A 12,587-nucleotide genomic window follows, 5' to 3' on the forward strand; every position below is an offset into this window, starting at 1 on the left:
ATAACTACTATAATAGCAATTTGCTACTTATGAACATCACTGACGGATGTTAGTTGACACTTCAATTGATTCATACCTTTAGGGTAGAGTTCTTTTAATGGCACATCATTTGGTGGTAGAGTCCGAATCACTTGATTGGATGCCAGAGAGATCACACAATTGCTCTGCTTGGCAGCTTCCGCTCCACTGCGCCTTGCATAGAAGAAAGGATCTGTTGAAGGCATGCTTCTGCTTCCCAATGCAAAGTCTCTCCTCCAACTGTACACCTCACTGGCAGACTGAAAATAGAATGCTGAACATTATGGAAATCTTGGCTGGTAAAAGTGAAAGAAAGGTGCATAGCTGGCTAGTTGGTTCAATTGCATTGATGTAAACAGCGCCACAAAACAAGTCCCGAGACTTCTCGTAATAGCAAAAACCTGGGATGAAAGCAAAGGGCGTTGAATGCGATGAACAAATGCGTTGCGATGATAACATCACTGGGAAATAGACCCTTATATATGATGCTATCTGGAACTGATCTCACAGGAAGAACTCAGGCACACATTGGATTGAGCACCTCCGTCAGCATTCCATGGGCAACCCATTAACTTGCATAGGGCTAGTATTTAATGCTTAACCACGCCTACATTCTGGAATTCATAACGTTTTCTCCACCACTGCCATTCATGCCCAGTGCTGTAACTAGCTCAAAGAAAACCCCTGAAGGTGTCTACAACCAGGCAAAGGCGATCTGGGCACCCAGCAAGGCACAGAGTGACCTTCATGTACATGCCATGAGTCAACAAAAGCTGCTCCTCTTCCTCTTCAGCTCAGGTGTCGACTCAGGTGAGTTTCTTAGGTTAGTCTCGGCACAGTTACAACATTGAGTCGTGAAGGGAGGAAAACGTATTCTGACAAGTTTCCTTTCCTTTTCACAGAAAGAATCATCACTGAAGGTTATCCGCTGTTTTTAATGGACATACCCAATCATTTCACAATTGATGACTAATTCCAGTTTGGGATGTTGCTAATTTCATATTTGGTTTAATTAAGTGAATTAAAAGATGACTATTAACTCTGGGTTTTTTGATTTAAAAAAAAAATGTAAACGGCCATAAACCACATGACAAAATGGCTTGATCCGACTTATTTTGTTTTATCGCTCTTTGGCATGGGGATTTTAAATTAATTATTACTTACACTTGTATTAAAGGTTCTGAACATTAGAAACAGGGAGCAGGTGCTTGGGCCAGCTCCCTCCACTGGTGCAGGCCGTGCTCCCGCTCAAGCTAGTAACTGCTGTCAGCCAGACACTTCACCTGCTGTTCTCAGCCTCTACCCATAACCTATTTTAATCCCACCTAATTTTTAACCTTTCTGCCTTTTTTGCCACCATAACCTTCTTCTCCTGCCTACATTTAACCTTTTTGCCTCCATAACTTTCTTTTTTCAAACTTTTTGCCTCCTCTTACCTCCATAACCTTTTTCTCTCACCTAAAATTAAACCTTTTGCCTCCTTTTGCATCCATTACCTTCTTTTTCTCCTGCCTAAAAGTATCCTTTTTTTGCTTCTTTTGCCTCCATAATCTTATTTTCCTGCCACATAAGTGCAACCTTTTTGCCTCCATAACTTTGTTTCCTCCTGCCTAATCGTGCCTTTCTCTCTCACCTAACTACAACTTTTTGCCTCCAACCTAATTGTAACTCTTTTTCCCCCGTTTGTAACTTTGTATCTTTTCCCCCCTAATGAGGTTTTATGATTCATGCTTCCCGCCTTAAACTTTAACCTCTTTCTCCTACCTACGTAATGTAGGCAATAGCTTGCCCCCATTGAGCAGGTCCCTGGGCCAGCTAACTCCAATGCTGCAGGCCGAGCTCCCACTCAAGCCTGTAACCGCTGTCTGCCAGACACCTCGCCTGCTGTTCTCACCCTCCACCCATAACCTTGTTTACGCCTGCCTAATTTTTAACCACTTGCCTCCTTTCTACCTCCATAACCTTGTTTTCTCCCACATAATTTTGAACCTTTTTGCCTCCATAACCTTCTTTTTCTCCTGCCTAAATGTAACCTTTTTGCCTCCTTTTGCCTCCATAACCTTCTTTCGCTCCCCCTAAATGTAACCTTTTTGCCTCCATAACCTCCATGTTTCAACCATTTTTGCCTCCTTTTGCTTCATAACCTTGCTTCCTCCCGCCTAATCATGACCACCTCTACCACTTAACAACAACTTTTTGCCTCCAACCTAATTGTGACTCTTTTCCCCCTGTTTGTAATTTTGCATTTTTCCCCCATCGTATTTTCTGATTCTTCCTCCCCGCCTTAAACTTTACCTCTTTACCCCTCCTGCTTCCGCCTACTCCTATCCCGCTCCAGTGATGATGATGATAATTATAAATTTTTAAAGTGAAACAAATACCCTGGGGTGTCTAGGCGCTGCCTTTGATTAATAGTGGTCAGAGTAGAACAAAGAGTGGATTTATGCTGGAAACAGCCACGTTTTTAGGCCCTTTCTGAATTTAAGGAGGTTGGATTCTTATTTCAGCACAGTAGGCACGGAGTTCCACAGGCTGGCAGTTGTAGCCGAAAAACTCTTTCCTCCCCATCTAACCTTATTAACTCTAGGAACAATTACATTTCCCAGTTCAGCAGATCTACGGGCTCTGGTTGGAATGTATAGCTTTAGAAATTTCTTCAGTTGTGTGGGCCCCATATTGTTAAGAGATTTCAACCCAATATAAAATAATTTAAATTGAATACTCTTGGCCACGGGTAGTCAGTGGAGTCGGACCAGGGCTGTGGAGACTGAATCAAATTTAGGAATGCCCAAAAGTATTCTTACTGCTGCATTCTGGTCCGTTTGGCGTTAATTGATACTGCGCCTCGGAGCAGTGGAGAAGAGGGTCAATAGTCAAGTCAGACAATCAACACAGACACCACCGTCTTCCTTAAATCCAAGGGTATAGCTGGAAGGATTTTCCTCAATTTTTTCATGATAAAAAGGCAAGCAGAAGTGACCGAATTTATTTGTACCTCGAAGGACAACATGGTGTCAAAATTGACACCTAGGTTTTTAGACTTGTGCAGTGGGTTAGGTAAGGGGCCAAGTTGAACGGGCCACCAATTGTTTGTCCGTAAAGATGGATTATTCCCCAACAGCAAGACTTCGGTTTTGGAGGAGTTCAATTTCAGACGGTTGTCTGTCATCCATCTTACTATATGGCTCCTAGAGTCACAGAACCTAGATGCTGTCTGGCTAGCAGAGCAACTCACTGAGACAGCGATCGGAATGTCATCCGCGTATGACACGACGGCAAACCCAAAACTTCTTACTATGCTCCGCCCTCTCACAGGAACCTACTAAATGGAGGCTGCAGCACGACCCCATTGAACAGGTCCCTGGGACAGCCTCCTCCACTGGTTCAGGCCGAGCTCCCCGCTCAAGCCTGTAACCGCTGTAAGTCAGATACCTCACTGCTGTTCTCACCCTCCCCATATAACCTTGGTTTCTCCCATCTAATTTTTAACCGTTTGCTTGCTTTTTGACTCTATAACCTTCTTCTTCTCCCACCTAAATTTAACCTTTTTGCGTCCTTTTGCCTCCATAACCTTCTTTCTCTCTCACCTGAATTCAACCTTTTGGTCACCTTTTGCCTCCATAACTTTCTTTTTTCAACCTTTTTGCCTCCATAACCTTCTTCTTCTTCTGCCTAATTGTAACCTTTTTGTCTCCTTTTGCCTCCATAACTTTTTTCACCCACCTAAATGTAACCTTTTTGCATCCTTTAGCTTCCATAACCTTTTCCTCCCACCTAAATGTAAGCTTTTTGCCTCCATTTACCTCCATAACTTTATTTCCTCCTGCCTAATCACGAAATTCTCTCCCGTTTTACTACATCTTTTTGCCTCCAACCTAATTGTGACTCTTTCTCCTGTTTTTTACTTTGCATCTTTTACCCCCTAAGTGTATTTTCCAATTTTTGCTTCCCGCCTTAAACTTTATCCTCTGCCCCCCTCCAGCCTTCTCCTAAACCCACCCAGTGCCCCGCCCCCCTAGCAGGAACCTACTTAATGGAGGTCGCAGCGTAGCCATGCTGCCAGCGCGCCAAAGGCAAGCCCGTCTGTGCCCATCCATTCCTCAACCCCGTGCCAGGACCCCAGAATCTCTGCCCACGCAGAGCTACTCCAGCGCCAAGACAACTGCCCTGAACCCAGGACCTCGCAGCGACCTCTTCAGCCTCACTTCCCCACGATTGCCGATTCTCCTGCCATGTCAGCTTACCCCCTACCCCTCGGAACCCAGTCCATACCCATCAACCCAAGCAAATTCCAATGCCTCCTGATCAAAACGCGATCGCTCCACAAACACCCCACAGAGATCTGGGACACCATCACCTCCCTCACCCCCGATGTCATCTTCCTCACCGAGACTTGGCTCAACCCCTCTTCTGCACATTTTGAGTGGTTACAAGATTATACACCAAGACCAAGTCAGCAAAAACAGAGGTGGTAGTGCCATTATCCACAAAGAGTCCTTCCACTACACAGCAGCCACTGACGACACTACCCTCATCATGGAAAATCCTCAGCTTCAAACTCAAAACAGACAGCAATTTCACCATCAGGGGCACACGGGCATTCAGACGACCAGGACAACGCCCCACCCTCTGCAAGGACCTCTCTGACATCATACCAGACTTCCGGATTGTCGTTGAGTCGGGTTACTGCCATTGAGCACGCCGACCGATTTCTGCTCGATTCAGGAGCAAGGCAGCATCGTCTGTGCACCAAAGATTGTGAAATAATTGGAATATCCACCCTCGTGCGGCTGGAATTGACATGCAATTCTTCGAAATGGAAGAATCCCTACAAACGGGTGACATTATTATGTCTACCGAGTAGGAATCGAGGCACCGTCCACTTCCACCGAACTCTACCCCTCTTGATTCACTGGAGCAGAGTAATTAATGCTCTGAAAGGCTTATTTCAAAAGTACTCACAGGCAAAACATTATAAAGTCCTGATGATGATCCCAGTTCAATAGGAGCCTAGGGATCGAAACGCCGTCGACACTTTTTACAATTCTGTAACCTGTCTATTGTGTTAATTTTGTTACAGTGATTGTCTGTCTGAACTTGCTTTGAAATTGTATTAATGATGCAAGGGACAGTTGGCTCCCATGTTCTTTTTGCCTGATATTCTTTACCTTTTTTCCTTTCTTACTTCCTCCACCTCCGAACCTTGTTCGAGTGTGTTCTGGATAGGTACAGGCTTGTACCCTATCAGTTTCTTAATCGGACCTCTCGCTTGGTCCATGTATTTATATCTATACTTGAATAAAAATTCAGGCCCGGCTGGGTACTGAAAAACTTTCTGATATAGTACTGATTGGAGTCTATATGCTATTGAATTGTTAATAATCTCTAACCCTAAGGACCGTTGTTCTCCTTAATAGTCATTTGCCCAAGGTCCTTGGTACTATTTGGGTTCCCTTGTTTTTCTGTAAAAACTCTCTGACATCATGGCCTCGCTTGCCCTCTGCTTCAAGAACTTAATCTTCCTAAAATTGTACATCAACCAACCAAAACTACGCCAACACAGCAAATTAAGCAGAGAGTATGAACAACCTCGGCCTCACCCAAATCGTCACCAAACCCACGCACATAGCTGGACAAACTTTGGCCCCTATTTCACAGGCAGCAACAGAATCAAATACAGCCACACCTCGGAAATCACTCAATCATCCACTTCTCCATCTACACCACCCCCACCAAGCAGACCAGCACTGCCCAGAGGAGCTGGAGCAAGGTAACAGAAAATCTATGGACCAACACACCCTATTTATCTCCCGGGACACCACCGCCAACCTCGAGGTGGCGGTCCAAAATATCAACACCTGAATCACCGATTGCGCCAACATAATCACACCCCTCAAACCCGAAAAACAAGGCAGATCCTCCAAACACACCAGCTGGTTCACTCCTGAACTAAAATCCTCCAAATGCAATTGTAAACAACTAGAAATGATCTGGTGCACCAGCAAAACAACCAGCAATCGAGCCAACTTCAAAGTGGCTCTCAATGAACACCATATAGGCCTGAAAAACGCCAAAAAAGGTAGCCCTGGCCATCCGCCTTGAAACTAGCTCCATCCATTTGCATGGAACTCTTCAGCTTCATCAAAGAGTTCACCAACCCCACGCAACCGAGAACACCTGCATCAGGAGTCTGCCATCCTGCCTCAGGTGGTGCTCACGAAGACCTTGCGTGGTCTTTCCTTTAGATCAGTTCATATCAGAACACTCTCCAAAATATTGCACACCTTGACCACACCATATTCCAGTTCTGGATTCCACATGACTATTCAGATGTATTATGGTCTGAGCATTACCAGACAAAAGGGGCCTATGTGTATGTGAAAATGGTGAGGGGGACTGGTGTGCTCTTGTCTAGTATGTGTGAGTAGCATTAGCCAAACTATCCTTGTGTGCTTTGCAGCAGTTGTCCCACATGCACTGTTCTGGTAAGTTTTCCATGTTGTAATGAAAGAGCACATACAGCTACATTTGTTACATTTAAATGCAACACAGCACCATGCCAAGAACAGCAAGCTGAAGACAGGTGGAGTGAGCCATGCTCCCCGAATTATAGGAACATGGAACTGGAAGTGGGTCGTGGGAGCCCAGGGATCTTGATGATAGTAAGGCTTACAATGGGCCCTAAGTGTGGAATAGTAGGGCCCTCAATCATATAAAGTGCTTAGAGGAGGAGCTACACTGATACCGATTTGACAACACAAAGCGCCAAGTCAGTACAAGAGCAGCAAAATTCATTGATTGCCGGTTATGCTGAAAAGCAGACATTCCCTACTTTGGTGTTTTATCAGCTACTATTCGTTTTAACTGAAGACCAGAAACCCTAATTTAACTTAGAAAATTGACCGCGAAGTAGCGCTAAGGGTAGGGTTTCTACTTTATATTCCAACCCTGCCACTGGTGTCACTTGTAACAAGCGCATCAGTAATTCTGAAGAAGGGTGGAAAACAATCTTGTGCTTATGGAACAACATTTGGGAATCAATATTTCCATGCTGATTCCTGTATATTCCCCCCGTGTTTCACCACAAGATTTCATCTGCTTTTAGCAGCCGATGTCCCTGGGAGAAACACCATTATCTAGAAATCCTGATGAGTCTACCTCCCCTTACCATCCCACTGGGGATTACCGGGGGCACAGGGAATAAGGTCATTTTTCTTGTCGTATATATTATCCAAACAAACCAGTGAATCTATGCCCATACACATTAACACATGTAGATCGTACAATCACCAACATCCCTAACATTTGATACCATAAAAAACACCTCACTATCCTGTGTTAGACTAAATACACAAGGATTTGCATATCAGTAAAGAATGTGAAGAAGGTCTCCATTTGCAAAATATCCAATGCAAGCAGAAGTCTCAAAAGTTTGACGTCATCCTGTGGAATTTGTTGCACATCAGATTTTGTTTGGCAAAGTATTGCTGTCCTGATGTGCTTCCATCGATGTAATTTGTCACCCCTTAACCTGAGATTGACACCTGTCAGCTTCAGGTTTAGGAACCTATATTTCAAAGGTCCAGGTCAGAATGGTCTAGACCCAGAAGGGTAAACATCCTTTACCATGCAACTTTTACCACGCAGTGCTTTTACAACGCAGGTTTTACAACGAAAACCATTACAACGCATTGCACTGGGGGGCGCTCTGGGATAGGGGATAGTTTTAATTTACTATCCAACACCTTCCCTACTATCCACGGGGACTGGAGTTGGAATAGTAAATTAAACTATTCACTATCAAGCACCCCTAAGCGCTATGCGTTGTAACAGCATGCGTTGTAAAAACTGCGATGTAAGGCATGCGTGGTAAAAGCATGCGTTGTAATGTCATACATCCCCTAGAAGGACATGGGGAGTGCTCTATTTGTGAGATTTAACAGCCAAACCATCTTAACTGGGTGCTGGTTATCTTTACCCTGAACATCAGATCCATCCAAAGGCACTGTGCTACCAGTCACTTTCATGATGACTTTATAACAAGAAGGTATTGGTCAGAGGATCATTCATCCGGCAATGCAACTCTGGTTCATAAAGCATACAGGCGTAAATGATTTGTTCAAAATTCTACTGATGTTTTGCTCAATCATAGCCAGGTTCACAAAGTGCTTACTGAAAGTACAGGGCTTTCCCGACAATTATTTCTCTGACCAAGACTTCCAAATGTCCAAATCTATCTAGGACTGTCAAAAATGTAGGTGTTGTTATGGATACAAATTTGTCTCCAAAAAACAATTTGGAAATGTGCCAAACACTTGCTTCCGGCAACTTAAGCGTTTAAAAGATTCTCCCTTTCACACCAACAACCCACCATAAGGAAGTGGTAACCAAGCTAATTCAAACACGCCTGCCACTCACAAACGCCTGCTACCTAGTTCTATGAAAAAATACTAAAGAGGCCCCAATAGGTACACAATTCTGCTGCTCCCTTTATTTTAGGAATAGCTGGTGCATTACTCTGGTCGTAAACTGCACTAGCTAGCAATAAAATAGAGGATTATTTTTAAGGCCTGGTTATTCTTCTAAACATTTTGCATGGGCATGCTCCATCTTCCTTAACCACTATATTTTTCAACAATACACCCTCTCAAACCCTCAGCAAATGGGGCACTGAACTGGCAAAACATTTTCTTAAAGCACATTGTGCGTTATTCATCAAGTTTCTTTGGCACAAGTTCCTCTTTCTTTACAGAAGGAGCTTACCCACTCATTCTCCCACTACAACCCTTCTTCCGGTGTTGGTTCTCAGTCACTATTTTCTGTGCAAAGTCACAGAAGAGTGCAATGTTGTGCGTGCACCCTAAGGGCAGTTGGCCCCAAACATTGGAACCCCGTCGAAATAACCTTTTGACAATTGGTATCATTTAACTTTCGGTAAGTACTAAAAACAATATTTCCTTTCAGCACGATTTAGATTTGAGAGAATATGCAAACCAATGGATTTATTCTGCCATTAACCACCATTAATCCAAATGGTATAGTAAAGAATTAAGTAAATGTACTTTCAAATTTAAGAACGTGTATATTTCATATATGTAAATCAGATGAATAAACGCAGAACAAGTCACAATATCAGATGCTTACCAAGAGGTCTGGGAATCCAACCACAATGGTGGCATAATTATTGCCATCGGAGAGAATCCTATTTGGAGCGATGATCTTCTGCCCCACTGCTGCACTCAGATTCTCTGAAGGTAAATGGTCACTTGAAATTGTATGCGGAATGGTCAACTCCAGGCCTACAATAGCAAAAAGACGTGAGACTTATTGATTTCAGTGCTATGGTAAGAGTGTCAAATTCTAATTATATCCTGCAACAAAGACAACGTTGATTGAATCTTGTCTACTCACTTTCCTGTGGTTGCTCTAAATCATTTTTCATTGCAACTGGAAATAGAATGAAGCAATGCCGACACCTTTTGTGAGACAAGTCCTTCTTGCTTAAAGTAGGCACACAAACATTTCACAACAAAGGACGTCTCGATCCATTGAGTCAATGACATTACTCATAAAGCCACAGGTCTTGCTTGTTCTATAGCATTCGATCATGTCCAATCTTTAGAATCATTACCGAGCAGAGGTACCGAACTGTAAGCTCCACCCAACCATGAACACCTCAGTAACAAGATAGTTGCTGACGACTGGAAATCAACAAGGGTATACAAATCCTGTGAAACCTGAAAGCATAAGGAGTCATCCACTTATGGTAGATTTTACCTCTGGTTGCAGTCATGGCATAGGTTGTAGATAAAGTTGAAATGCTACAACTCACTCGACTCCCATAACTACAAGGTCGAAAACATATTCCACTTGCTCTTCACCCAGACCACTCATAAGCCAACATGAGCAAAATACTTAAAAACCCTGAGAATGCTAAGTAATGTTTAGCATCCTGGTACTTTCAGAAAATATGTGTTTTTGGTGTCTCTGCGAGGTTAGCAAATTATTCTAATGTTAAATTATCTGGAAACTCACTCCAAAATGTTGTCACCTAGTGGAAAAAAGAGCTGCCATAGCTTCAGACTAGTCTTCATTTTAGGATGGTCTTCAGGTTTGAACCAATGCACATGGATATTCTAGGACGCCATTTCACACATTGATCACTCCAAATAACAATTTGATCCATTGCGCTCACTTTACTTTTGAATAAACACTCTCACAACACTCAAGATTGTTAATTGAGATGAGAAAAATGGTAACGTTCCCACTATGAATTACAACAAACTTTCTCTGGCCGATTATTAAAACAAGTGCTAAAAGGGCCAAACATAATGTTATCAGTGACAAAAAGGTTTATGTAATCATTCCACTTATGCCCTAAATGGCAGCATACAGGTAATGTGTTGAAAGCCCCCATAAAACATATATCAGTATAGTCCATTACTCGACCTCAATGTATTAAGTTGGTGGCATAACAACTAACCATAATACTCACTTTTGGAGATAGGTCGAAATATCGGTGTTTGGCCTTTTGAAAAAGAGGGAGGAACTGGCCAAAGTTATTAGGAGGGTGAGTGCTCACCTTGGCATTAAGATCTTTGGTACCAACCAAACTGTTTAACTGAAAGCATTCTCCTACACTGAGCTTAGTTTTATACAAAGCTCTTATATTGAAAGAAGAAATGGACTACCCACTAGTGGCAGTGACGGCTGTAGCCACCGTAAACAAACTATCTAAAGCATTATCCTTTACCGCCCTCTTTTAAGCCATTAAATGTGTCTCCAAAGACAGCACCCTTCAACAAGCACATGGTCTCCATGAGCAAAGCAGTCCTGGAAGTGAAGGGCCCAAATTAGAGGCCTCGCTGGAATATTCACAGGGAGGTTGGAGGGCCCACTCACCATAGTAAAGGTTAAAAGGCCTGGCCGAAGCATTAAGAATCACAAGCCACCAACCATCAGTCTCCCCACAACGAATAAGAGGGAGCACAATCCTCCACTGTGGTTAGGAGCAAAACCTGGGTGCACTGCCAGTCCAGCAGATCCTCTTGTTCTGCAAAGAGCAGATAACTTACATAAGCCAGAAGATGTCAGGGGTAGGATGATACAGCGATCCACACAATATGAGGTATTTCATGTGTTAAGGAAGTTCAAGGACTAGTCGCATATATGTCACTACAGAAAGGTAGCGTGTGCTACATCGTTCATTATCTACCCCCTTCATCAGACTGATTGGATGACTTCCATGCATCCCAGAAAAACTAAAATATGGGGGGAGGGGCAGCAATCACAGACTAGACAAATATGGCCTAGCCAAACAGATCCTGGAACACAGCTTCACTACATTGCGTATGTCTGGAATACTGGAATTATCACATGCATTCTGTTTACAAAAAGCATCAGGAGGAGCTCAAATAGCTGCTTTGCCTGACACAACCAGTGGAACGTGATAATGAAAAGCCGTGAATGCTGCCTCATATCTGGCTGCACGAGCATGAATGCCTCCTAAACTCCTGAAGGGACAAGCACTTCAAAACAGAATACAGCACAACAAACCCTATAGGCCTGTTGAACAAGTTACTTACCTTCGGTAACGATATATCTGTAAGAAACAGTAGTTAGTATTAGATTCCTTACCTTAGAATATCCCCAGGCGTCAGTCTGGATCCGGAAACTTTTGCGTAGCAGTACCCCTGCGCGTCGGTAGGCGTCGTCTGCAGGCGTCCCCTGCGGCTCCGCGTCGTCGGCGTCGTGCGCCGTGATGACGTCGCTGGAGTATATAGACGCCGCCTCCGCGCGCTGACGTCAGTTCTTTGCACACAGCTTTTCCGCGCCAGAACACGCAGAGCCATGTGAGAACTAACACTGGTGCCATATGAAACTAGGGCCCTGAAAGGGATGTCCTTAACCCTAGGTATCAGTTCGCAGAACGGGGAGGATGGGCGGGGCGGTAAGGAATCTAATACTAACTACTGTTTCTTACAGATATATCGTTACCGAAGGTAAGTAACTTGTTCATCTGAAAGACACAGGTTAGTATTAGATTCCTTACCTTAGAATAGATACCCCAGCAATACCAACCCCGGTGGTGGGTCTGCGAACCAATACAACCTACACCAGAAAGTCCTGGAGGACCGAACGGCCAAAGAAGCCATCCCTCCGGACTTGACTGTCCAGGCAGTAGTGCCTCGCAAAGGTGTGCAGCGAGGCCCACGTAGCCGCCTGGCAAATGTCCTGCAAAGGGACTCCCCGGCCCAGGGCAGTAGTAGCCGCCGTAGCCCGAGTGGAATGGGCCCTCAGCCCAACAGGAGGCTCCTTCCGAGCCAAAGAGTAGCATGCTTTGATGCACAGGACGACCCACCGAGAGATGGTTCGTTTCTGTACCGCCCTTCCCTTCTTCTCACCCACGTAGCCAACAAACAGTTGGTCATCCACCCGGAACTGGCGTGTGCGATCCATGTAAAATGAAAGCGCACGTTTTGGGTCCAGACGATGGAGCCGCTCTTCATCCTTTGAAGGATGCGGAGGCGGGAAGAAGGAGGGCAAGGTGATGGACTGCCCAATGTGAA

The 12,587-nt window shown here is 44.2% G+C and overlaps 1 protein-coding gene across 1 annotated transcript in view; it reads right to left on the bottom strand.

Annotated features, from left to right (window-relative positions):
* The window catches only part of VWA8 (von Willebrand factor A domain containing 8), a 1,418,144-nt gene that overhangs the window by 474,896 nt on the left and 930,661 nt on the right, over positions 1 to 12,587 (bottom strand). Inside the window, exons 34-35 of the mRNA XM_078657276.1 lie at positions 9,163 to 9,317; positions 77 to 278 (exon numbers count right to left, since the gene is read on the bottom strand). Of these exons, the coding sequence (XP_078513402.1) occupies positions 77 to 278; positions 9,163 to 9,317 (357 nt within the window). The remainder of the gene's footprint in view (positions 1 to 76; positions 279 to 9,162; positions 9,318 to 12,587) is intronic.

This window comes from Lissotriton helveticus, chromosome 8 (assembly GCF_964261635.1).
Source record: "Lissotriton helveticus chromosome 8, aLisHel1.1, whole genome shotgun sequence".
NCBI classification, from domain to species: Eukaryota; Metazoa; Chordata; class Amphibia; order Caudata; family Salamandridae; genus Lissotriton; species Lissotriton helveticus.